At 36.7% G+C, this 25,494-nt stretch overlaps 5 protein-coding genes across 8 annotated transcripts; 1 reads left to right on the forward strand and 4 right to left on the reverse strand.

Annotated features, from left to right (window-relative positions):
- Window positions 1-642: 642 nt before the first annotated feature.
- LOC18045432 (endoplasmic reticulum metallopeptidase 1) lies at window positions 643-9,782 on the reverse strand. Of its 3 annotated transcripts, XM_006436406.2 has the most exons (13): window positions 9,142-9,782; window positions 8,360-8,598; window positions 6,861-7,017; window positions 6,459-6,536; window positions 5,552-5,626; window positions 5,324-5,443; window positions 4,739-4,903; window positions 4,050-4,572; window positions 3,606-3,762; window positions 2,794-2,903; window positions 1,893-2,005; window positions 1,248-1,629; window positions 644-1,082 (listed from the first exon to the last, which is right to left on the reverse strand). In XM_006436406.2, exons 1-13 carry the CDS (start codon window positions 9,481-9,483, stop codon window positions 763-765), a joined length of 2,781 nt encoding a protein of 926 aa, XP_006436469.1. In that variant the 5' UTR covers window positions 9,484-9,782; the 3' UTR covers window positions 644-762. The 3 variants fall into 3 exon arrangements, with proteins under 3 accessions (XP_024041188.1, XP_006436469.1, XP_024041189.1); XM_024185420.1 differs by lacking the exon at window positions 6,459-6,536 and having other exon boundaries at window positions 643-1,082; XM_024185421.1 differs by lacking the exons at window positions 6,861-7,017; window positions 9,142-9,782 and having other exon boundaries at window positions 646-1,082; window positions 8,360-8,444.
- Window positions 9,783-13,054: 3,272 nt separating this feature from the next.
- LOC112099015 lies at window positions 13,055-13,573 on the forward strand. Its single transcript, XM_024186111.1, has one exon. The coding sequence runs from the start codon at window positions 13,055-13,057 to the stop codon at window positions 13,571-13,573; it is 519 nt and encodes a 172-aa protein (XP_024041879.1).
- Window positions 13,574-13,709: 136 nt separating this feature from the next.
- Window positions 13,710-15,304, reverse strand: LOC112098866. Its single transcript, XM_024185361.1, has 5 exons — window positions 15,212-15,304; window positions 14,670-15,125; window positions 14,478-14,573; window positions 14,259-14,387; window positions 13,710-14,188 (listed from the first exon to the last, which is right to left on the reverse strand). The coding sequence occupies exons 1-5, from the start codon at window positions 15,287-15,289 to the stop codon at window positions 13,790-13,792; spliced, it is 1,158 nt and encodes a 385-aa protein (XP_024041129.1). The 5' UTR covers window positions 15,290-15,304; the 3' UTR covers window positions 13,710-13,789.
- Window positions 15,299-17,564, reverse strand: LOC112098865. Its single transcript, XM_024185360.1, has 6 exons — window positions 17,329-17,564; window positions 16,231-17,014; window positions 15,994-16,140; window positions 15,801-15,908; window positions 15,543-15,704; window positions 15,299-15,457 (listed from the first exon to the last, which is right to left on the reverse strand). The coding sequence occupies exons 2-6, from the start codon at window positions 17,008-17,010 to the stop codon at window positions 15,305-15,307; spliced, it is 1,350 nt and encodes a 449-aa protein (XP_024041128.1). The 5' UTR covers window positions 17,011-17,014; window positions 17,329-17,564; the 3' UTR covers window positions 15,299-15,304.
- Window positions 17,565-18,768: 1,204 nt separating this feature from the next.
- LOC18045433 (amino acid transporter AVT1C) lies at window positions 18,769-25,024 on the reverse strand. Of its 2 annotated transcripts, XM_024185422.1 has the most exons (13): window positions 24,862-25,024; window positions 24,028-24,255; window positions 22,891-23,213; window positions 21,684-21,922; window positions 20,929-21,109; window positions 20,306-20,525; window positions 20,026-20,161; window positions 19,777-19,796; window positions 19,506-19,651; window positions 19,345-19,388; window positions 19,174-19,236; window positions 18,974-19,085; window positions 18,769-18,937 (listed from the first exon to the last, which is right to left on the reverse strand). In XM_024185422.1, the coding sequence occupies exons 2-12, from the start codon at window positions 24,219-24,221 to the stop codon at window positions 18,987-18,989; spliced, it is 1,665 nt and encodes a 554-aa protein (XP_024041190.1). In that variant the 5' UTR covers window positions 24,222-24,255; window positions 24,862-25,024; the 3' UTR covers window positions 18,769-18,937; window positions 18,974-18,986. The 2 variants fall into 2 exon arrangements, with proteins under 2 accessions (XP_024041190.1, XP_006436472.1); XM_006436409.2 differs by having other exon boundaries at window positions 18,769-19,085.
- Between the last annotated feature and the right edge of the window lie 470 nt (window positions 25,025-25,494).

The following is a 25,494-nucleotide window of genomic DNA, read 5'->3' on the forward strand; positions in this document are numbered from 1 at the left end:
AAAGAGTAGTGGAAAATAAGAGTAATATTGTAAACTTATACTGTCAAGGGGGTTTTTGGCCATTATAAAAACAGTAAGAAAAAAAATCGTATATGTTGATTACTGTAAGGGAAAAATTGGCAATCCCCTCAAAAAAAATAGTGAAAATAATGGAAGAATTCTCTCTTTTTTTTAAAAATTTTTTAAATGCATTATAATTATTATTGCAATAATGATTCAATACTCAACGCATGCCCGGCATTAATGCATGAATGCGTTACGAGATTGAGATTTGATCCAATCCGCACTCCATTCTTTCTTTTTCAGTGTAGGGAGCAGTTGTCGAGAGTGTTTGGCAGTAGACAGATTGCCACGACGACAGTAAAGTGAAAATCACAACTTTCTTTAGGAACCAAAATTATCACTATCAGTGTATTTATTGACAGTTATTAAGTTAACCAATAAAATATAAATGAAAAAAGAGTTAAAAAAACCAATAATAACAAGAAGTTGAGCCAAAAAAATTAAGAGAAAAAAAAACAAACGAGCAACAAATCAAATACAACATTATGGCTCACGCTTTTATTAGCACTAAAGTTTGTTAATATAAAACCAAGGGAAAAAAAAAAAAAAGAGAAAAACGTTTGAAACCATACATAAATTTATTCAGTTAACTTATTATACAAAATGAAAGAAATAAAATTATTATCGCCTTCCCTTTAAGAAATGTTTCAATTAATGTTTCTAAATATTTCGTAGTCTTATGTGGTATGTTTCACTTACCTAGAAATTAACAGGAAGACTATTTAAGAAAGATAATGTTTGAGGAGATGTGGACTTCCCGAACAAGGAACACCATGCAGGAAGCTTAGAAAGAACTCTTTCAGTTTTCGGTGTTAATCGATCAAAATCAGTTCTTAGCTTTAGAAGAGGCCGTTGTTTCTCTTTTCTGTTGGCATTGTGATATGACTCCGTAGAATTTTTCGCCCAGTAAAGATCTAGATCAAACTTCGATACTGCATTCTTTCCACCTGAAAACTGGATTATGTGCCATCCATCCATGCCGCTCTTCTCATCCCGAGGAACTAACTCCTCCGAACCCTCTGCATTCCAGGTCAACACCACTTGTCATTAAAATATTTAATAAAATTTTTTTTTCCAAATTTGTTACCAGATCTTTACTAGCTTACAGCTTAAGGAACGTGATAAATGCAGAAATGTCAATAACGAGGAGGCAAAGGATGCACATGATTATAAGTTAATTATACCTTTGAATGTGAAATCTTCAATTTCCTCAGCATCGATTGCAAGAGACCAGCGTACAGAACCCTTCATATCAATTGAGACTTTTGTGATTCTTCCATTGTCATTCCCCTTGGTATCCATAATACCGAAACCTTCACTTTCAACATGAATTGTCGGAACATCTGACTGACTCCACCCACCTTCTGTGCCATCATAGGTCAAACAACCATATTCCATAGATAAAGTAACAAAATCGACAACATTATCTCTACCACATACGAATCCTTCTTTAATCTGCTCAACCTCCTTTGTCAATTTTCCAGGAGTTGTAGAATATAGAGCTATAAATGAGCTTGGTTCTTGTTTTCCACCAAATTTTCCACTTGCATCCACAACGTGCACAACCTGAGAATCATAAAATACCAGTAAATGCATTCATTAAGGGAGTCGCACTTTGTAAAGCAATTACAGGTGTTATCAACCTATTCGGTCATGAATTGGACAATAGCAGCTCTAAAAAGAATCTGCAGTAAATGCAATGGTAGACCAGCTATTGGACTTGGCAAAATCGGGCCACTCTCAAGGGAAGATGGAAGCTAAAATCAACAAGAATAATGGTCAACAAAATAATGCCATGGAAATAGTTACCAATAACTCATGTAACTTACATTCACAGCTCTGGCAGTATCTTCACTGAATGGTGGAACAGTACCAGACAACACCAGGATGAGTGAAAGAACAAATAAAACACAACTTGCAATTGCAATTGGTCTTTTCGCACCTATTAGAACAATTTTGCATGAAAATGGGTCACGGTAATTAGTTTCAAGCATTGTAAGATTGAATGATACCTTTATATATGAAAAATAAATCCGTACTTATCAAGTGAACAAGCATGCAAATGGAGTTTACCTCCTCATATTCCTTTCATTTTATATTCAAATAATAATAAGAAGAAACAAGAATTCATTGCTACACAGAAAATGATGCAATTCTTCCCCATGCTTAGAACATGGTTTTAGTTTCATATGCTGAAATTATCTCACAATTAACCAATTGACAAGCTGACTAATGGCAACAGTATTCTTCACTTGAGAAAATAAAAGATATAAATCATTCCCACACACAAACAAACTAAAGAGCAATGACCCAAACAATTATTTACAGGGATGGAAAGAGTACCCTTCTGTTAACACTTAGGGGACCTTGAGACAATATTTGGAAAACAATATATATAATAAAGCGATAATCATCTTAACATGATAAATTGCTATTTAAGCTGTTCTTAGGACACACATTTTCGTTAAGCTATTATAATAACAGGCAGCCCCATGATAATTTGGATCCTCAGATCTTTTCAACATATGCCCAAATATTACCAATTCAACCTTATTCTCAACGTGATCGAGTTGTGCCAAATAACTTTAAATGGTTTGTCAGTTTCAATTTGCTTAAATTATCTCATAATTAACACTAAACAGCCCATTTGATGGTAATACCAATTGTCACAAACTCAAGAGAAAAACTCGACAATGTTGTAAGCAAGGAAAGAACATTTGGGGTTAATACCTGAAAGATGAACATAAGAAAGGAGATACACGAGAGTTAGGCATAAGACAACAGCAATAAAAACAGCAAGTATGACATTTCCTAGCCACTCTGGGGTGCCACCTGGGTTCCTGCAAATAAATGCACAACAATATCAGCTGCCATTCTGCAAATAGCAAATCTAGAAAAAAATTGTTTAAAAGGCGACAGCAGTGGAACTCATCCAATCGAGAGTTGCTCGGTGCAATCATAGCTGTCATGAATGTTGTCTATATGGAACATACTCCAGTCAGTATGTACAAAGGGTGTCAGAGTTCAATGTCAGTCATGAAGAGAGTGTGGAATTCTTCAGAGTTAAAAGAAAAGTATATAACTCTTAAAGACATGACTGAGAAATCAGAATTGCAGGTCCTATTTAAGTCCAACAGATGGGGTGGGGGGTGGGTTTTGATTTGGAGTCTTGTAAAGGTGTAGGGAAGAAAAAAGAGAAACTTGTCATTGATGTTTGGGTTTTGAATTTACCATGTACACATATTGATAATCGTTAAGAGTTTAACATGGTTAGAATAGAGCTTTTAACATTTCAAACAATGAATATATTTCTACTATGTGGTTGGCTTTGCAAATTGAAAATTCTGTAATGTTATTTGATTTTATTGATTAGATCAAACCTTGAATATAGCATGTAAATTTGTTCCTTAAATTCATCAAGTTCTTAAACGCACATTTGGTGTACATTCTAAAAAAGGGGCATAATTTTTTTTTTTCAGAGAATAAATAAATTACTTCAACTTTAACAAGTAACAAAAATGTTACAATATTTATGGTTTTACCTGTCGAACCGTACCACAATTGCAACAATAACGTTAGCCAATCGAATAAAGTTGCCAGCAGAAACTAAAACTGGAACAGCCAAGCCTAAGAGCAGGGTTGCAAGTTTCAATGGCCTTGGGAAACGGACTGGGGTTAAAGTTGCTTCAAGAAAGCCATCTGCATATTCCAACATACAAAAATTATTTTATTGCAACTACTTAGAATAACAAATTCTAAATATGTTATTGATGTAAAACCATGCCAGAAAGCATCCATATGATCATTACTCATAAATCTCACATATATGTTTTTAATGAAATCATGGTGTTCATGGTGTTTAAAACTAAAATCCATCTCACATAAAAATATCAATGTCCCATTTGAGCTCCAAATAGTAAAAAATAGGGAGAGAGAGTAGTTTCATTCTTGTAGCCACATGAACATAGCTGTAAAATCAAACTTACATGCAAAAGCTGGTGGAACTAGCCAAAAAAGAGCAATAAAAGTGGATCCAATTTTGTAGAAGTTTCCTAATGCTAGCAGAATGAGCCACTGAAGAAAACCAGCTTTAAAGAGCCATCTTTCGGCTTCCAACTTGATCAAATCAGCTTGAACAATGGGTGATAACTGCATTCTCTTGGAAAACATATTTGCAAGATATGCTTTCAGGATAATGTAACCCAAATGTTGACCAGTTAATGCCCCAAGGAAAGCAGGTGCAGCAAACAACCCAACCGCCAACCAAGGATTTGCCACATAGGGCACTGGCGATGAAGAAATTTGAGGTAAAATGAAAGCAACGACAACAGCGAAACTAATGGAAAATACCAACATAAGGATGGCACTCAAACATGTCAAGGCCAAAGATACTGCAGCTGGATAACCACCCATAACCAATGATGCAGTCCAAATCAGAAGTGATTGCACAATTACTGAATTATGAAGCATGTTTGCAAAACCTTGACGGTATAAGACCATGTATGTCCCCTGGGATAGAACAAGAGTTAGAAATCCAAATCCAAAAAGTCATTTTTGGGTGGTAGAGGACCCATGACAACCAACCGGTTATTGAGACAAAAACAGAATGGTGAAGAGTGGGAACCAAGCTAGGAAAAGCATTCAAATTTTTAGCAGTCACAAAGATATCAATTACCAAAATGTCAAAGTATACAGCAGTCTCATGGACAGTTTTCCCTTCTTTTTCCATAGCATTGCCTTTTGGAAGACTAGTGGATGAAGCAGCCTGAAGGAGAAAAGCAAGCATATTTTCTCCAAGATGCTGAAGAGATCCAGGTTTTAATAGATCTAATTTGTCATTCTGCAATATTTAAAAAATAAATAAATTCAACTCACAACCAGTATTTTGAAACAAGACACAATTCAACTGAAGCAATGTCATAAATTGCACCATGTTATAGTGCATGCTTAGAGTTGATAGAAGCATGGTGGATTGGAACATGATGCCCATAACTCATAAGTGGATACATGTATGGTGTGACTACATCACCTAATTTAAAGAGGTTTTTGGGCTACACATGGCATCCATTACATCCTGAAAATCAGTGCACACTTTTGGGATGTGATGCTAAGTTCATTTCATAAGAGGCAGAGATAGTTGTGCTCAGGACTCTCATTTATTAGACCAAAACATTAACTCCAATGAGCTGTAATGCTTTACAAAATGGATAAAAATTATCACAATTCCTGATGGATGCTGAAAAGTACATGAAATATACACCTTAGTGTGATATACAGCACTTTTGTCTGTATATGCAAAATCAAGGCCTGAAAGTCCAGCAACTTCTTTGTATACTTGGAAATCAGTTGCAGATGTGATAGCTCCAGAAGCAAATAAATCCTGCAGCATTAACGTTTCTCAGAATAATTTTTTGCTGGTTACACAAGTATATAGGAAGAGTGAACAGTGAAATGGGAGAAAATAACATTAAATTGTGTAACCACAAACCTGTGCCGTGACTTGACCAGATGGGTATTTCGCTGCAGCAGCAAAGTTCTCAACAGCCCATGGATGAGGACCAGCCTACGAAACAAGGGGAAAAACAAAATAAGAAAGAGACAAAATGCACTGTACAGATTACTAGAAACAACAAGCAATATAAGCAGTTGACTGATGAACATCATAAAATTTGGCTCTGGATAAAATAACAATTACGTATAAATATAAATGGACATGCTGTTGTAAATTTTGATGCTAAACAAGAGGAAATGCATCCACGCATACAGAAAGATTTCTAGACCATTAATATTAATTCACTGTCAGAATATAAAAGCCAAATTCTGCCATTACCAGAAAATATATATATATATATATATATATATATGCACAAGCTATTTGTTATTATTTGTCTGGTTTAAAAGCCAACATCAAAAGCCAAGAAAAAAGACTTCAAATATTTCATCAGTCAATGATTCTTCAAACATTTCATCAGTCAATGATTGTTCTTCATCAGCTATGGTTCCAAAACTTACTGAACTGTGGAAAGCACACATGATAGACATGGTTAGTAGGTTAGCATGAGCTCCCTAGACGCTTTCTTCACAAGTTCATATAGTACACAATTATCTAGAAAAGACCAAACAACATCATTTTGGACCCAGTAATTACATAAACCTGAAACTGATGAGATATAGTAGGAAAAAAAAATGGATACTTGGGAAATTTCTCAACATGTCAAACAATAGGGAGATTAGTCACTTCGCAAACCTATAAAGTGAATTGAGTCTTTCTTACAGAAGCCTCTAAATTGGATCCATAATTTGACACCATCAAAGTGGGGGCATTGGATCAAAATGTTACATAAAGTGAAACAGATGAAAATGGAATATGAATATGTTATTTACAAAAAATACACCTGGAAAAGGCCAGACTTTCCGCCAATACCCATAGCCTCCAAATCTATAGCTACACGAATGGTTGTACTCCAGGGATGCTGCATCAGTATATTGAAACTTAATCACTTTACAAATAAGATGCCGTGCTTTTATGGAAACATATTACCTTTGGGACCGAAAAACAAGTACATATATACTTTTGTGTCAGAATAATTCTGCAGAGTTGTCAACCAAATCTTTTTATCTTTGACATTTTTATTAGAACAAAATCTGAGGTAGTCAATGATAAAACGTGCAAAACTGTTTTCACAAAAAAGGAATAAAATCAAAAACCACAGTAAATAAACTGTATTATCAGATCCCAAAACATGCTGGAAGTCATAAATTAGAGTGGGGAGAATGTCACTTAAAATGCTTCCTACCTGAGTTACAAAGCTATGAGCACCATTTAGACCCTCCTCCTCCCCTGTATTAAATAAAAATATGACAGCATTCTTAAAACCATGAGCCCACTGAGACATCGCACGTGCAAGTTCCAACATAACAGCAACACATGAACTACAATCTCCAGCCCCTTCCCTGAACCAAGCAAAGCACTCTGTAAGGTAGCAAGCAAAGTTTACAAAAGAACACATCCAAGAGAGGGGTTTTTTGGTTTTTCTTTTTTTTGGGGGGGCGGCTGCCAGTGGGGGTTTGGTGGTTTTGTGTGGGGGATGGAACTCTCACAGTCATAAGAGAGATAAAGCAAAGCATATGATGAGATGCTATAAGGCGATTAAAACTTCCAAATCAGTGCTTAGGGCTAACCTGAGCTGAATAGAGAGGGTTTCAAGGTAATAGGCACGGTATGAGGGTCAGTAACCACAATAATTCCCTGAATGCAGAAAGGGGCAGTGATGGATTTATTTTGGCGCATCCATTATATTAACTAAACTGGCTTTTGTATTTAAGTCAAATAATAGGATTTTTCTATCCTATTTCACACATTGCACCTCCTCCTCGTAGAACTCCACAACTCTCACCTCTCATCCTTGATGTCTTACATCTATAACCATACTCAAATCATCTTATGACTTCTGAAAATATTAAGTATATAGTCATTTCAATTTCAACTATTGAATAAAGATATATAATCACACGATTCCAATTTCCCATATTCTCTGGCCCACCCTCAGCTAAGTTGCCGCAGTTGTTAGATCTAATGTTTACACAACCACTCTCACCCTTTGTCATTATATATAGGTGTATGTTTTTGGTAGGTTGGGACTCCAGTGATCCAAGACATAGGGAAGGGCGAGGAGATTCTGACATGGTGGGGTGGTGTAGGCAAGGTCCCCCTTCCCTAAACGCACTGTTGCCATCATTATTAAAATGCCTATTAAAAAGGGCCACATTATTTAATAAATGAGTATGAGAAGAGTGGGAGAATTCTTCATAAAATCTTTACTTAGCAGCAGATACTTGAAATGCTAATACTGACAAATTCCTGAAATGCGTTTATGTTTTCTGAAATCTCTTTCTCTAACTTTTCCATTTTAACCATGATGTGAATTAGTACCTAGAATAGATCGCACTATTATGTTTCTGGCCAACAGAATAGCTCCTGTATTACCTTCCATTTTTCTTGTGATTTTGAAATGAAACAACAAAGCAGCTTATTATTAAATATCTTTAACTAGCTTTTTCCTAAAGATTACTACTTTCCTGAACCAGTTTCTAATCTTTGGTTTGATACTGGCAATGTCTACAGTGGTCAAGAAACTGCTTATGCATTTGTCCACAATAAACAACAAAAATAATGTTAAGACCAAAGAAGAAGATCACATTATAGACAGAAGTTAGAGAACTACACAGACTGACCGATAAAACAAATAATTTGCAAAAACATAAACCATAGATTGAAAAGGAGAAGAAAATGTACGCTGCAAAAACTGTATCAATATGAGAAGAGACGAGAATAGCATTTTCCGCTGCTTCAGATGCATATTTTGGCTGGATTCTTAGTACAATGTGATTGAGATCCGAGTAAATAAGTGTTCTCCCCATGAACGCGCCACTGACCAGACGATTTGCACCAGATTTTGCATGGAAGAAGTCCACTTCAACATCTACCTCCCAGTGCTTTGTTTCCTTGATTTTCTGTGCTGCTGCCAAAACATACTGTGGTGAAAAGCATGTTAAGTGTTAACCATGACAGCAACAAAATGATTGCAGATGAAAAAATCACTCATTATGAAACTTGATATACAATCAATTCACAATGCAAAAGAAAAGAAAGAAAGACACCTTCACCAGCTACATCTGGTTCAAACTATTTTTAGAAATTTCTCTTTGCTTTTTATTATAAGCACAGAGTATGAGTTCATGAAAAGTGCTTCTGTGAAACATAAAAGTAAAAATACAAACGTCTTTGAGCAAGATTACTTTCAACAGCAGTAACTGAAAACACTTTTCCATATATGCACTCGAAACTCGAAAGCACTTTCTATAGAAACACCATCCATAAAAGCAATTGAACTCACTACTTTCTGAAAAAGCACTTGACAAGTGCTTATGCAAAAAAGAAAAAGGACTTCAGCTGAAAGCATGACGTGGACTTTATCCGAGAAAAAGTCAAAACATTTTAGAATGCTTACATCACTCACCTCTACATAACAAATGTCGAACATTATTCATTAAAAAAATAAATTCAACGAATACAACCTGAAGAGCGCGATCAAGAGCATCGGAGCCAACGGGATGAGGGCCCAGTTCAGTCAACGCTTTGACGTGCTTGATAGCCTCAAACTCGGAGAATCCTCTTTTGCCGGCCTGGTCGGCGGTGAGAGGAGGAGGCATATGCTCGTACTGATAGTAGTAAACGCCGTAAGTGGCGTAGACGAAGGCCGCAAACGCAACCGTCCATGCGAGCCCCGATCGCTTGGCGCTTCTCACGTGAATGTCGTTGCTGCTCCCGGTCTTGATTTGTTCATCGCTCGCCTGAGGTTCTGATTTTGATGCTGATGAAGACGAAGGCGAGGCTTCAGGTTGAGGTCTCTTTCGCATTGTTGCTGAGTGAGAGAGTTAAGTGATTGTTGCTTCGCTCGTTTGGTTTGAATTTATCAAAATTTGTAGTAGCAGGTGCAGACCGCTGGGAGTTAGCTGTTACGTCACTGCGCAGGGATTGGGTGTGGAATTGAATTTAGCGAAGGAAAAATATAAATTAATAAATAAAAGGGTAATTTTCACATATCTCCCTCAGGTTATACCCTCTTTCACTCAGATAGAATCTTTCCAAATAATTTCAGAATCCTCCCCCGGTATTAAAAATTCCGTCTATTGACTGTTGTTGACCCTGAAAAGACCAAATTATCCCTAACCCAAAAAAACAGTATCTGACGTAAGATCTTCGTTGACTTGAGGAAACTTTTAAGAAGAAATAAAAAGCATGACGACCCGAAGTCGTTAAAAAGAGAAAAGAGGCTGAAGGGATTGTGTCATCATCACTAGATCGTTATATATGCAACTCTAAATTCAAAGGGAAATTTATAAAAATAGCCAAAAAAATTAGGCATTTTTTAATTTTAACCCTTCAAATTTTTTTCTATCATAACTAGCCAAACACCCTATTTTTGGACTACATTACCCTCATCATTTTCATCAAATTTACAAAGGCATGCCACTTTCCCTTATCAATTCCAGCACTTCCACCTCTTTTTCCTTTTCAACTTAACAAATTTCATCACTCAACAAACTCCATTACTCTCAATAAATTAACAAATTTTATCAAACAAGTATTACATAATTGAAGATATAATTATCAATTGGAGAGCTTCTTAAGGTTAGTTTATACTCTTACCATAACCTAAACTTTTAATCTATTGATTTTATCATTTGAGTTCGAAATTGAAGTGAGTTTTTATTGCAAATGTTGTTATTTTTCATTAACAAAACAATGTGACTTGTTAAAGTAGTTAGTTTGAGTTGAGAAATGAAAATCAATCATTGAAACCCCTGAAAAATCGAGTAAAACAGAAGCCCAGAACAAGTGAGACAGGCACCTGTCTCACATAAATCTACTGGTTTTATGTGAGACAGGCACCTGTCTCACCAAAATATGTGCGACAGGCAAGTGGGACAGGCGTGTGAGACAGGCGCATGTCTCACTTGTTACCACTGGTTTTATGTGAGACAGGCAAGTGGGACAGGCGCCTGTCTCACTTGTTACCACTGGTTTTATGTGAGACAGGCAAGTGGGACAGGCGCCTGTCTCACATAAATTTGCTGGTTTTATGTGAGACAGGCACCTGTCCCACTGCCTGTCTCACTAAATTTAAGTTATTTTCCAAAAGTAATAACTTGGGCTACATGTGTCCGTTTTAGGCGTATAATATATCATTTCGAAGCTTACGATGAGACGAAATAAATCAAAAATTGTATATTTCATTTCATCCACATAAATGTACTGCATATTCATTTTTACTAGGTTTTGTAGCGTGAAATCTTATCTCTTTTGTTTTTTTTTTTAGGTTTAATGGATTCCGTTGTACTTCAATTATGTTATGACGGTTGGTGGGAGACATTAGCAGATGGCCGTACGGAGTATGTGAATGCGAAGAATACAGCATTTTTAGTTCGGAAAGATTGTACGTTTGAGCAATTTATGGCAAGGGTGTATGAAGTTTTACAGATAAATCCTATTGAATATAGTTTGTCGATGAAGACAACTTTGAGATCTAGTAACACAATGTATCGTGCATGTTCACTACCTATGGATATATTTAATGATGAAATGGTTAATGTTGTGCTGCACATGGCCTCTGATGTGGTCAATTATGGATGCATCCCTATATTTGTCACCACACATCCTCGAGTTCCGGCCGAAAATCCTGAGCCACTTGTGGAAAGTGAAAGTTCGTTTAGAGCAAACGAGTCTGTCCCTGATATTGAGGAAGAGGTGTTACCACAACAAATGTCGTTCCAACAACATTACTCACCAGTCAACGAAAACAATGACACTATTGATGATAATGGCATTACGATAGCGGATGTTGAAGATAATGTGTTACCATTAGGGACATCGTTAGGGCAACATTACTCTCCATTTCAAAATAATGAGTTCCGCAGTTATGATGATCCTGGTTATAACACCAACAACACAGAAGCTGATAATGTGCAAGGCATGAACTCCAATACTGAAGTTGATGATAGGGACACTGGTCATTCCGATATTCCTATCAATAATGAGGATGAGCATCAGTATGATATTCCTGTTAACAATAGAGAGAATCGACCTATTCCTCCGATGGCCCGTTCGAGGAGGAGGACAACAGTTGATCCCCTGGTGAGTCTTGCTCCAGTTTTGCCTTCAAACTTAGTTGCTCCAGACTTAGTTAGAAGCTGTAATTCTGCGGACATTGGTGTGGGAAAGTTGTTCGTTGAGAAGAATGAGTTAATACTGGAATTGCGCAAAGTGGCCTTGCGGGAAAAGTTTGATTTCAAGATTGCACGGTCCACAACGACACGCTTTGAGGCTCATTGTTCTTCGGAATCATGTAATTGGCGTCTTCGCGCAACAAGAGGTTCGGATGAGCATAATGTTCCTTGGGTAGTGAGAAGAGTTGACAATGTTCATACGTGCTCTAATGAGGTTTTGCCTAGTGGCCTCCGCCAAGTTAGGAGTCGGGTTGTTGGCCATCTTATCGCGGATAAATTTATTCAGGATAAACGGATATACACGCCGAATGACATTAGAGCAGACATGCAGCAAGAATACGGGGTCCAGTTAACATATCAGCAAGCATATCGGGCTAAAGAAGTCGGTCTTGAAATAGTACGAGGGAACCCTGCAGAGTCATACAACTTACTTCCCAAATGCTCTCACGTTTTGACCAAAGCGAATGAGGGCACAGTGACACACCTCCAGCGGGATGGAGATGATAATTTCTTATACTACTTTGTTGCGCTTGGATCTTCCATTAAGGGCTTCACACAGTACATAAGGCCTGTGATCGCTGTAGATGGCACTCATTTGAAGGGGCTATATCATGGAAGCATGTTTGTAGCAACATGTCTGGATGGTAATAATCAACTGTATCCGTTAGCTATTGGGGTCATGGATTCAGAAAACAATGATGCTTGGGAATGGTTTATGACGAAGTTACACGGAGTGATTGGCGATAGGCCAGAATTAGTATTTATCTCTGATCGATGCACTGCCATCAAGCGAGCCGTTTTAAAAGCATTTCACACTGCTAGTCATGGAGTTTGTTTTTACCATGTCAAAGGCAACATTAAGTCTAAATTCAGGATGTCCAAAGCTATTTGGGATCAATTCGAGCCAGCTTTTATTAATGCAGCAAAGGCATATGGACACGAAGAATTTAAAAGACAACTTGAAGGGTTGTGGATGCTCCACTCGGCCGCGGCTGATTACTTAGAGAATAATGTGGGCATGTGTAATTAGGCAAGGTCCGAATTTGAAGGTAGGAGATACAGCATACTTACCACCAACATTGCAGAAAGCGTGAATTCTTTAATGAGGGAACCGCGAAAATTTCCTGTTACTCATCTTGTTGATCACTTTAGAAAAACATTACAGCAATGGTTTTATGATAGGAAAATTGTCGCTGAATCAATGAGCACTCGTCTAACGACGTGGGCAGATGAGATAGTCGGCGAAAGGAGAATTTTGGCCGAAAGAATGACCGTTCGGCCAGTGTCTCAGCATCGATTTCATGTTTTGGGTGGTGGTATGAAGGAAGGGATAGTTGACATTCATGAAAGAACTTGCTCCTGTAGAGTATTCCAACTCGATCAGCTTGTTTGTGCGCATGCAATTGCTGCTTGTCTGATCGTCCGTGTGGATTACATAAGTCTTTGCTCTGATTATTACTCTAAAGATGCATTGGTCATGGCATATGCAGAACCAGTAGAGCCGGTTGGGGACATGACAGATTGGGACATTCCAGAAGAAATCCAGGAAATCAGAGTTAACCCACCGATCGAAGCACCACCACCTGGTCGTCGTCCAGAGTTAAGAATTCCTTCTATCAGTGAGGATGTTAACCGAAGAACTGTGAGATGTGGTCGATGCAACCAACCAGGTCATAACCGCAAGAGATGTAAAAATCCCATTGTGTCGAATCCGAACTGACTGTGTCGTTGTAACTAATTATGGATTATGAACTCTTATTATAATTTATATTACAATTATATGTAATGAGATATATTATGTTATGTTCATTTGCATAATGAGTACTAAAGTTGATCAATAATTACTTATAGCTAAATATATGAATATATCAAAAGTTTATATCTATTAGAAAAACAATCTACATCCATACATCAAGTCTTAATACAATACAACGACTTACAAGGCAATATCGCCCGTGAATATATCTACAGCAATTTTCTTCCTGAAGTAATGCCCGTGGCTACTATCAAAATCAAGTTTTAGGCCGAACATCAAATACATTGTAAACATCAACATAAATACACCGCAATCACCACTTCCAGGTGATTGTTGGGGCACATCCTTAACGATTCTTACTTTCCAAGGGTCGGCACTCTGCAGCTCAGATCGAATGTTGTAGAATCCAACATCTTGAAGCCATTGAGGGAAGACGACCTGAAGAGGTTTGAATTTACGCAAATATGTTTTGTCCTCGCGAAAGGTAACCAACAAGTCGTAAATCCGCATCCTCCTCGCGCGAAGGTCCGCTCGAGCTAGTACCCAATGATCGCCGCCCAAATTCACAGGGATGAATATCTACATAAATAAATTGGTAAATTATTATATTTTATACACAATTACCATAAGATTGAGTGACAATTCTTACCATATCGACATCCGTAAACGGTTTGGACATGAGATCTTCCCGCCCATCCATATAGCTGCTCAAGTTGTTGCCATATTGTAATGAATTGACATCACAACTACCATTGTTCCATAATTGCTTTAGGAACACCTATTACACGATGAGTAGAAAATTAATAACATTTCGAGATATTTAAAACATCGAAATTATAATTAATGATTATAAAATTTGAAAACATGCCCAAAAGTATGTATCTGTATGCGTGACGCGTTGTGGTAGTGCATTTGGAAACCGCCGTTGCTTCTCGCTGATCAAGCGGTAATACGTGTGAATATGCTGTGAAGGGATTATACCAAGTAAATTTATATCAATATCCATGCCAGCAGAAATATTATTGTGTATTGTAATGTACTGACCATTAAACACGCTTACCTCGTCACCAAGCCACCCCATCGAAGCATTGCCCATAAGTATTTCAAAGAAATTTCGAGACTGTTGGACGGGCCGATCCACGGAAATGTTGCCGGCAAACCACTGATCAAACTCCTCACATAGTCTTGAGTCTTCTAGTCCCCTAAGCGGATTCATATCCACACTCGATCTTTCATCAATTTCATAGTCCGTAATGTTGAGTGCGGGTAGAGGCCTGACATTCCTAACTCTCTTGAAAGGAGGAATGAAGTAAGGACTGCCAAATATATACGACGGTCGGTACGGACGCCCAAACTTACTAACGCCGGGAGGTGCCTCCGTGAATATCTGTACACTGTCATCACATATGTCCCCATGTAGACTGTACAAGGACATAGGGGTGTGCTCGTCGTCATTACCAGCATCAGTATGCGTACCATAGCCAGCATCAACGTTCGGACCATAGCAATCTGGGGCCTGTTGTTTCGAGGAGATGAACATATTAACATAAGTTCGAGTTTGAAATCATAATAACATAACGAAAACATACGAAACTTGCTCACTGAGGGCGCGGGGCCAAACGGAGAATCACCGTACGCGCCCTTTGAAGCACCCGCGCCAAACGAAGCCATAAACCCCATGACCGCTGCTCTATATTATTGTGCTTCTCTGCGTTCCGCCATAAGTTCTGACCTCAGTTCGTTAATGGAACTGTGTCCAGTCTGAAGTTCCGACCTCAACTCGTGAATGGAAGACTCTATTTTATCCAGTCGTCCAACGAAATAATCATTGCGGAACTTAGTCCTTGCCTACAATTTACGCAAATAAGAAAGTAATGACAAAATGTCGGATAGGTATATGTGCATTGTAAATGTTTAGGACGACAGAAGTTACCTCTGGCTCATTTCTGTCATCTGAATCATGTGCGGATTCATAATGGTCGTCGGCAGCACCGGTATCCTCAACAGAACTCTGCTCCAGTCCTATTGGGCTCGTGGGGTCAGGATCCACCTCGTTTGGCCTTGTATTGGATGGCGCATTGATTGAAGGCTGGTGCTGCACCAAGCAAAACAGAAAACAGTAAATACCAAAAAAACAAACATATAAATGACTTTGCATCCGGTTTTCAATGATACTATAGATGATACCCACATTACGGACCCAACTTGGCAAATATGGCACGTAATCCTCGACACTCTTCCAATAATTTGTGGCTCTCTCCTTTACATCCGGTTTCAGGGTTTGGAAAATGGTGCCATCCTGTCGTAAAGATTACCAAATTTTCAATTACTATAACCATATATTATGTAATACTTATATACAGACATACATATAAATGACTTACAAGACGCTCGTTCAGGTATGAATACACTTCGCCGAAGTTAATATTTGAAGAAGCCACAGGCTTCCATCGCACGATCCGAGCACCCTTCCTCTTAATTTTCTCCACCCACTCTAATGGTAGTCCTTCGATCGCTTCAAAAATCCATGCCTTCAACAAGGAAAGATATGAAGTAAAAAAACGTGTCATTAAATATTTATTATAACAAAACTAAGTTATAAAAAAAACTTCTTCACTCACATGCACTGCCGACGTAAAGCCGTAAAAGTTGTATTTCTCAATTCTATGCAATGGATTTTCTGCGCTTGCCTTCTTAAATTTTTTGGCTTTGCCGTTCAATACATTATCAATGCTTTTATATATTGTTTCCCATGACAAACGACCACACGGAATACTTCGAAAATGATTTATGTCATCTACCTCATTAAGTAAATTGAAATTGATTTGACAATGATCCTTTCTTCCGTGTAGCACTCTATCAGCAAAGTAAAACATGGCAATTTTTAGCGCATCGGTGTCATTCATAGTCTTGAAGCGTAAGTTCATAAATATTTCCTCGAACTGGCCAAGATTTATATCGCGAATCCTGCCTCCAAAGTACTTATTAAGTAACCTATGATTTGTTTTATACTTCGTCAGGAATACTTTTTCGCCATAGCAAAGTCCCGTTACTAGGCACCACTCTCCAATCGATAGCCGTATCAAATGGTCGCCAACTTGAAACCATAACTCATCTTTGTCATTTCCATCGCCATGTGACACTTGCCGAAGCAATATATTGTGCACAATCACGCCACTAAACGGATAGCTCTGACACTGTAGGAAATGCCCAAATATATCGTCTTTGAATAGCTTCAACTGTTGCCTTGTTAATTTTTCCCGGATGGCATTAACAACGACATCTAATTTGCACATACTCGTGATACGCCCAGGGAAGTGATCAACATAAGGTATCTTCATCATTCCCGATTCTTTAATCGGTCCGGGTGGGTTATGCAATGCTAATTTTGATTTGCCCATTTATCTGGTACAAGTTAAAAAGTATCACACATTAAAAAAATTATGAACAAAAGAAATAAATATTAAGGCAACACTGCGCACTGCCTCTTGGTGCGACGCAGCGCATGTCGCACGCGAGATGCGCGCTGCGCGCGCGAGCGAGTTGGCTTCCCCCCTTTCTCTTCTCTTCCCTTTCCCACATGCATCTCACCCACCACCGCCATTAAAACACCACCAACAACAACAACATCCCAAATAACAACAACAACCCAAACAACAACATCCCAAACAACAACAGCAACAACAACAACAACAAGAAAAACGGAAATAACAACTCACCTAGGGTTTTCAATTTTTTTCTTTGATTTTGGAGATCTCTGAAGATTTTCAACGTGATTTAGCTTCTTTCAAGTGCCAACAACTTCCTCCGCTGCCAATGTACGCCGCCGCCGACAATCTATAGAACTTCCGGTGATGAGATTTTGGTGAGAGGGGAAGGAATTTGCTTGAGGGAAACGTGAGAATGAGGAGGGTAATTTCGTCCACAATTTGGTGATTTGGCTAATATTGAAAGAAAAAAATTTGAGGGGTTAAAGTTGAAAATGCCTTCTTTTTTTGGCTTGTTTTGTAAATTTCCCAAATTCAAAATGCAAAGGAGAAAACTGATGACCAACACATGCTATATGAAATTAATTAGCATGCATGCCATCAATAGTTTATTCAAACAAGCAGAGAATAACTGAAGTGCAGGCCAGAACTCAATTCTTACTTCGAGTCATTTATATTTCATGTTGAAAATTATTCCTTTTAATTAGAATTAAAATAGAAAATAACTTATATTTTTGTTCAAATAATTATGATTCTATTAGTGAAAGATAATTGAAGAATAAATTTTTTTATAAAATGATAATCTATTTTGATTTCACGTTTTAGGGTTGGTAATGAGACGGGATGAGATGAGATTTGTTAATCTCAATCATGTCTCGTATATGTAAGTGAGATAAAAAATATATATATATCATTCTGGTCCCTCTATCTTTTTGGGACAAAAATTCATCTTAGTCTCGTCCCGTTAAAAATCTCGTCATATCTCATTATCCTGAACAGTTTCAAATGTAAATAATTAAATTTTCATTTTTTTTCTTTTAACGATCACCATAATTCAATATAACAAAAATCTTGAATAAATATAAAGTAAAATAATCAAATAATAATTTTATTTTGACTATATGTATGTTCGAATATAATTTTATGCTAACATTTTTTATTTGTTTGTTTGCTTCTATTGCACATTAATATTAAGATTTACGATTTAAAAACTATAGATTTGGACAGTAAACAACTTCAACCATGTTAAAATATCAAATAATTCAATAATATGATAATAAATCTAACCAACAGCTAGGGTTGGCAATGGGATGGGACGGAACGAGATTTGTCTATCTCAATCATATCCCGTATATGCAAATGAGACAAAAAAAAAGCCTCATTCCCATCCTTTTTATTTTCTTGGGACAAAAATATATTACAATTCTATCCCAAACGGAACAGGACCCCACAAAATCCCATCCCAAATAGGAAAAAATGTCATTCCTAACTTAATAATAAAAGAATGGCTCAACATCAAATTTATAATGAATTTAAAAATAAATATATTTTTGCTTGGTGACATATGCCCAAAAATATCCATGGAGAGAGTTCTTTTAAGTGCATTGGTTGTTTGAATTTTCTTTTTTGTAATATAATTTTTATTTTGGAAAAATAATTATGTTTGCAACATTCAAAAATTTAAAATCATATATGAAAACACCACCAAAGTGGGGATGAAAAAATCCAAAATTGAATCAAAGTTTAAAACTGACGACATAAATGATTCTTTTACCCCCTCACAATCTATTCTACAGAAGAATGTAACATTCTCAATATTGTTGACAAAATTTCCCAAAATGTGATTATTATCATCAGCTGCAAAATTTCCCAAAATGTGATTATTATCATCAGCTGCTCAAACTCTCAACAATTTTTAAAATGGCCGAATAAGATCCAATCGCTGACGATACAACCCCTGCCACAATGATTATAACACAAAGAGCAACCTACAGCAAAAAGTAGTAACTGTAAGCATCAAGTGTTTGTATGCGTATTATCTCACATGACATAGAAATTTTTGTCTAATGTTCATACTTGTAACCGGGTTGCTTTGCCCCTTAGGATGCTCAGAAAACAAAGGCAAGGAAGTATCAAGGTCTGCACATATGTATATAAATTATTGGTGTTAGCATTATGTTTAGTCAAGTCTTCGAATTAGTACTAGTAGACGAAGTTGAATGACTGAAATGGGAAATGATAACTTACCACGAGCATTGTGAGTAAAGATCCGATTAGTGACATTACCAGGCCTGAAATGATAACAAAATTAACACAGTTTGTAATGCTGCTGTCATTTCTTGGCGATCAAGCAGAAAAATGTCGGAGAGTTTAAATGAAGATCTGATAGTATAGCAAGAGAGACTTACCGAAAAAGGGGATGGCAAGGCCAACAAGCAAGGTTGAGATCACCAGTGCGGTTCTAATGCAGATAGCGTAAATGTGAGACTTGAGATGGTTTGATGGTATCAACTCTTCTAGACTCATTGCCACCGGAGAAATGGTTAATGCATATGTACTTCTGATTAAGAAAAATATCATCTTTTGGACAAATTTCTGAATGTAAAGTAAGAAACAACATAAATGTTCCCACTGAGGGGATTTTAATGTCTTTTATTTTATTTTAGAAAAAAAGGATATTTGGTAAATGGGTTGACCACCTGCAAAAGAACAAATGGTTTGTACAGGTTATAAGCTTATAGGAACCAATTTGCAGAGTTATGACTAAATAGAATATTCAAAACATGCTCATAACAGCTCTGAGTATCTGTGGATGAAAAATGATCGATGTAAAAGTAAAGAAAAAAGACAACAGAAAGCATAACATTCAGTAAATGCTGCAATCGCAGATCATTTAAAGATGTTCATGCAAATGATTCATGAGCATACCGTAGTCCAAACGGCAATTTTTGTGGCAACCAAATCTTGCGGCATGTTAAGGGTGAACTGCGACAACGTTGATTCTCCAAACATTGTGTACCCCATATAAGCAACTCCAGCATACATTGCCGTACAAATAAGAAAACTGCATTTACAACAGCAGTTTCAAGTGAAATTAGGAACGTACAATTACAAATTAATACATTGAACTAGTGGGGAACGGTTGGAATCTCATTGAAATCGTTAGAACTATATGATAAGAACAGAAATTCGATCATTTTCTATTTACCATGTAATAAGGACCTTCGGAAATTGGTTAGGTTGTGCCATTGAAGTATAGATGTTTGGGAAAACAGCATGTCCAGAGTAGCAGTAACCGTAGAGACCAATAGCGACAGGAAGAGTAGCTAGGTTCAGCGGTGTTCCTTTGCTATGAATGTTGACCTGATCTACCAGACCAACCCAGAACAAGCAGAGGACCACTAAGATTGATGCAATAACTCCACCGGCTGGAAACAGAGAAAAGCACAAATTAATATTCTGTAAACAGGACCACCTGGCACGAGCCCACCATGATTCGGTTAACTCCTATGTCTTGCCATTCACAAAAGTAAAAATAAAACAGTGTCACTCCAAATTAAATGTTTAACACTTTGGTTATTTTTAGCTTCAATTAATCTTGAATTACCAGAGTGAATCCTTAAATTTAAGTGCCTTTTGGTATTCCATTAACGACTGAGATGTCTTAATTTTGGTCCCAAAATACAGAACATTTTACACAACATGATGAACTTGGATAGTGCAAAAATCTTAATATACTTGATAGCCAAGTAGTTTAAATAGTAACTAATTGGACTTCAATCACTAATATTCCAAGTTCACACAAAATGATAAGTTTATCAGAATACTTACCAGATATGTAACTAAGAACTGTGAGGTCTCTTAGCCAACAAGTAGGAAGAACAGCGAGGGTAGTCATCAAGGCGAACAAATGATGTGAATTTAGATAAAATCCACCAAAACTTAAATGTGCATTCGGGAATAGTGACGATAGGTTATCACTCTCCAAAATTATGTATTCAATACAGCAAGCCTGTGAAAAAAATCTATTGAAGAATTGTTCTGTAATGCCTCAAAGCAATATAAGTGACTGGATAACTTAAGTTTTGAAAATAAAAAATCTATTCAGAATGTAGTTTAGACATCACTGCTGTGTTACATAGTGATCCTTCTTAATTTTGTAAAATGAGACATTTTATTGGTAAAATCATAAATTGCCAGCATTCCTTCAGAAAGTTCTATAAATTCTATAAAAAAATCCCTCCAAAAGATGTATTTAAAACAAGTTGGAAATGAAGTGAATAAATTTAAGTGCAAAGTTCAATAAATTTGACCAAAAGATAACATAAAGATTAAAGAATTGAGTATTTTATTCATTCAATAATGCAGTGTAGAGAAGGAAAATTTTGGTTGGTCATTACTTACGTGAATAACTTCAAATGAAGACTACTCACAGAGACAAATTGAGGCTCAGACAAGACAACAAACATATGGGACCCAAGGACAACTGGCTGGGATCTAACTGGAATCCACCTTGTCAGTTTTTCTCACCTAAACTATGAGTTAACAAGAAGATATACTCACTAAGACAAGCCTGCTGTACTTACATAGAGTTCCGCATATAGTATTACTGAAACGGCTATTCTCCCTGCCGTACCAAATGCAGCTTGGCCTATATCTGGGTAAGTCTCCAGCCCAGGTTCACTATCCAGGCAGCGACGCAAAAGTATTCCAGTGTAGAAAGAAAGCACTCCAAATGCAACCAAAATCAAAAGTCCAAACCATCCTCCTTCTTTAGCTGCATATGGTGTAGATAGAATTCCAACTCCACATAGAACATTCATGCCTGTATTGTTTTAGTTCAAGCCAGTTCAATTAGATTTCGCAAAATTTTTTTATCTGAAAAAAAAAATGTTGCATGTTCTCATATCTTGTTTATAACAAATCTACAGAACTATCTCCTATTGACTTAATCAGTTTTGAGCTTAGAGTTTAGCAATAGTTTTATGGGAATATATCGGGAAAATAGAAAGAAAAGGAAACTACAGTTAGAGAAATAGTAGGTGTACAATAGAACAAATTTGACACATAATAGCTATAACAGCTTATCAACAACCATATTCTTGCTGTTTAGTTGATCTTGCTTGTGCACCATGTGCAATAAGGATAGGCCCCTCCATCATAGTCCATGCAAAAACATAGCCATGACTGTTTCAGTGTCTGGACGAGAAAGACATTGGTAAACTACAGACAAAGTCAACAAGACAAACACGTATACGCAGATTGTAACTTACAAAAACAATTAATTTCTCTATCAAATTTGAATATAGTTTTGGTTGTTTACAGATACTAAGCACAACCCAGATGATAATTTACTCCTGAAAACAGACGCTGAGACATGTAAGTGACTTCAGATGAATCAAGAAGACACTTAAAAAATATTAATAATAAGAACAACTAAATGGTTATTTCAGGCCATGTGGGACAAGGATGTTGACAAAGACCTGCAAGCAATTCGAATATGTGTCCTGCACATATAACACTAAATGATTGACATATGTGGTCCTACAATGGGATGGAATTGGGTTCAGATCGGTGGCTATAATTGTCCTAAGGCACCAGCTGGCAGCTAACATACACTTTTGATAACCGTAAACTATACAATCTAAAGCCTTGAGTTATTAAAATGGATAATAATGAAACACTTTAATCCTATAAATAACAGTTCAAATCACCATTCTGTATGAAATAATCATTTAAAACTAGCCATATGATAGATAAATAAAACGAATGAGTTAGTGTTATAGGACTAACCATTAAGCAGAGCTTGTGCATATGAGCTCTGGCGTGAAATTGGGTGTTCATGTGAGACACGGGATGATTTTGAATCCTTGATTAGAGAAGATCTCCTTGATGGAAAAGGAGGAAGCAAAGTATGAGAACTACGCCTTTGTTGCTGGGGTTGTTCATATGCTACTGTTGGTAGCAGAGGTTTCGTCGTGGCAGCTAATGATTCAGGAGTATGCCTTCTTGTCAGCGATGAGGAAAGAAAGGAACTGCTTAATCTTGACAGTGAAGGAGTGCCCAAAAAGGTAAGACTTGGAGATGGGACACTACTATAAAGATCAATAGACTGCCTGAATCATCAAATCAAATGTGTTAAGTATGAAGAGCTGGTTTCAAAAAACAGTACACCATAAGACAAATAACACTGTTACAAAATCAATAAAGTTTCTCATAATCCTCATCCATCATGCATTATCATTTGGCAGGTTAATCAAGATCTTCAAAAGACGCAAAATTTGTGAAACAAAACTGGGTGGTAGATACTCTAATCATTGAAATTTTGCTAGTAAACTAATGGCCTATTGCAGAAAGTTGAATCATCAAGTCATTAGAGAACACAAATAGAACATCATCTTTTGCTCTCCATTAAAATTGGGGTGGACAGAACTGTAGCCTTTTTGACTACTGCTACAACTTTTACAACTTTGGCTTGCAAAATCACAAATAAATATCAATTTCCAAGTAAAGTAGCTTGACCACCACTCTCAATACTCCTTTTCCCTCTATGGAAAACCAGTCAAAGCCACCATACATTCTTCTTGGATTCCTTTATATAGTATTCCAAATTTAATCTCCAACACCAAACAAAATAAAAATAAAACATTGAATAGCCTGCAATTACGGGTGATTGACACTTTTACGTTCATCTCACTACCGGAGACTAAGTTGGGACATTACACCTTTTTTTAAATCTCCACTTGTCCCATCAGAATGAGAAATCCCCAGGACATTCAAGTAAGGCAAGTTCTAAGAATATATACTCAGATTTTAACCCGAAGGCCAAGGATTGTAAACAGAAAATTGCATCAGAGAATCCAAAATCTACATCCAATTGACACAAAAGGAATCTTCCAAGATAATCTTTTGTTTTTTTTTTCCCTGTACCTGTAACTTTGAGGCCAAGAAGTGTTGTAAGAACCTGGATGAGTCTGCTGCTGATTTTCGGCTGAAGAATCAGAATCATTTCCATCATTTTCTTCTTGATCTTCTTCGCCTCCATTTACATCAAACACCTTCTCTTCATCTTCTTCTTCGTCACTCTCAATGTAGAAACTGTGATCCGAAACTGAGTTCTTCATCTTCTCTTAATCCTTCCTTCTCTACAACAATTCCCTAAACACAACAAAAATATCCAAAATTAACCCCAGAAAAAGAAGAAAAAAATCACACAAAGGTACCCAATTGAAACAAAGTAGAAAACAATAATTTGCATACTTAAATGAACAGAAAATTGAAAAAAAAAATATAATAATAAGAGAACTGGCGTAGCAAATGGCAACATTATATTAGGCCAGCTAAAATGACTAAAAATATTAAGTTATTTATGGACAGTTATTGAACTGAAAGGCAGACTAATGTAACCACTAATAAATGCTGAAAAACTGTCTTCCCATACCATGCATGCCACAGAAAACATGTGACACGGTAATGGGAAAATCTCTTTTTTCTTCATTTTCTTGGCAAACAAACAAAAAAACAAACAAACTTATGAGTGACAGAATTTGGTTTCTTTCTGCTAACGAAAAGATTCCAAGAAGCAGAAACAGAAACAGGAAATAACTGAATTTCATATTTTTCTTTCATTTCATTTTCCTAAAGCTTTCTGATCAGCCAATCGGAAAACAAACACATAGTTGAATACAACAATAATATGACAAAAAGCTGCGGGGTTCGGGAAACGAGAAAAAAAGAAAGGTCCGTGGAAAAGAGCAAATGAACCTTTGTTTCACGACAGTATCGAGAGAGAGAGATGGAGCTTTCTCTGAATGGAAGTGTATGTGAGGACCTGACCGTGGAAGTGTCGCAGAGAGAAATGATTGTGTATTTGCTTTTAATGCGAGTGTGTAACTGCGTGCATGCTCATTGCTGAGGCTTACTTATAGCAGGAATTTATATATATATATATATATATATATATATATATATTAAAAAAAATAATGTTTCTTTTGCAAACTGTTGCTTGTTTCATGTGAATCTTAATGTGATTACGTTGCTTACCACAACTTGTCGTAATCATTTCTGTAAAATATATATTCTTATTTTGTGCCGAGATTATACTGCGGCAGAGTAGTCAAATATGACAAATATTTAAGGAAAACTCTAAAACACCCCTAACCCTTGAAAAGTTATATTCCGGTTCAATCCATCCTAAGAAAGTAACATAAATGTTTTTTTTTTCATATTTTTCAAGCATATAAAGACTAATTATTAGGTAATTGACTCAAATTATAAGGATTAAAAGGACGGTTCATCACTTACAATTGAAGTTTTTTGGAACTTATTACACCGATCTTATATACAATTTGAAATTTATTAGGAATTTTCTATGGATATATCACAATCTAAAATTAG

Source organism: Citrus clementina, unplaced genomic scaffold, assembly GCF_000493195.1.
Source record: "Citrus clementina cultivar Clemenules unplaced genomic scaffold, Citrus_clementina_v1.0 scaffold_4, whole genome shotgun sequence".
Classification (NCBI taxonomy): Eukaryota; Viridiplantae; Streptophyta; class Magnoliopsida; order Sapindales; family Rutaceae; genus Citrus; species Citrus x clementina.

Coding starts and splice junctions, on each gene's coding strand:
- LOC18045432 (XM_006436406.2), bottom strand. CDS start 9,483: ATGCGAAAGAGACCTCAACCTGAAGCCTCGCCTTCGTCTTCATCAGCA. Junction 5,627..6,458: donor GAAAGTCTGGCCTTTTCCAG/GTGTATTTTTTG, acceptor CTTGTTTCGTAG/GCTGGTCCTCATCCATGGGC. Junction 4,573..4,738: donor CTGTATACTTTGACATTTTG/GTAATTGATATC, acceptor GTTCTATCCCAG/GGGACATACATGGTCTTATA.
- LOC112099015 (XM_024186111.1), top strand. CDS start 13,055: ATGAGCACTCGTCTAACGACGTGGGCAGATGAGATAGTCGGCGAAAGG.
- LOC112098866 (XM_024185361.1), bottom strand. CDS start 15,289: ATGGGGTTTATGGCTTCGTTTGGCGCGGGTGCTTCAAAGGGCGCGTAC. Junction 14,574..14,669: donor TGGGGTGGCTTGGTGACGAG/GTAAGCGTGTTT, acceptor ATCCCTTCACAG/CATATTCACACGTATTACCG. Junction 14,189..14,258: donor CGTTTACGGATGTCGATATG/GTAAGAATTGTC, acceptor TTATTTATGTAG/ATATTCATCCCTGTGAATTT.
- LOC112098865 (XM_024185360.1), bottom strand. CDS start 17,010: ATGGGCAAATCAAAATTAGCATTGCATAACCCACCCGGACCGATTAAA. Junction 16,141..16,230: donor GCTTTACGTCGGCAGTGCAT/GTGAGTGAAGAA, acceptor TCCTTGTTGAAG/GCATGGATTTTTGAAGCGAT. Junction 15,458..15,542: donor ATGACAGAAATGAGCCAGAG/GTAACTTCTGTC, acceptor CGTAAATTGTAG/GCAAGGACTAAGTTCCGCAA.
- LOC18045433 (XM_024185422.1), bottom strand. CDS start 24,221: ATGAAGAACTCAGTTTCGGATCACAGTTTCTACATTGAGAGTGACGAA. Junction 21,110..21,683: donor TACTATATGCGGAACTCTAT/GTAAGTACAGCA, acceptor TTTTTTTCACAG/GCTTGCTGTATTGAATACAT. Junction 19,797..20,025: donor AAATTGCCGTTTGGACTACG/GTATGCTCATGA, acceptor GTTCTTTTGCAG/GTGGTCAACCCATTTACCAA.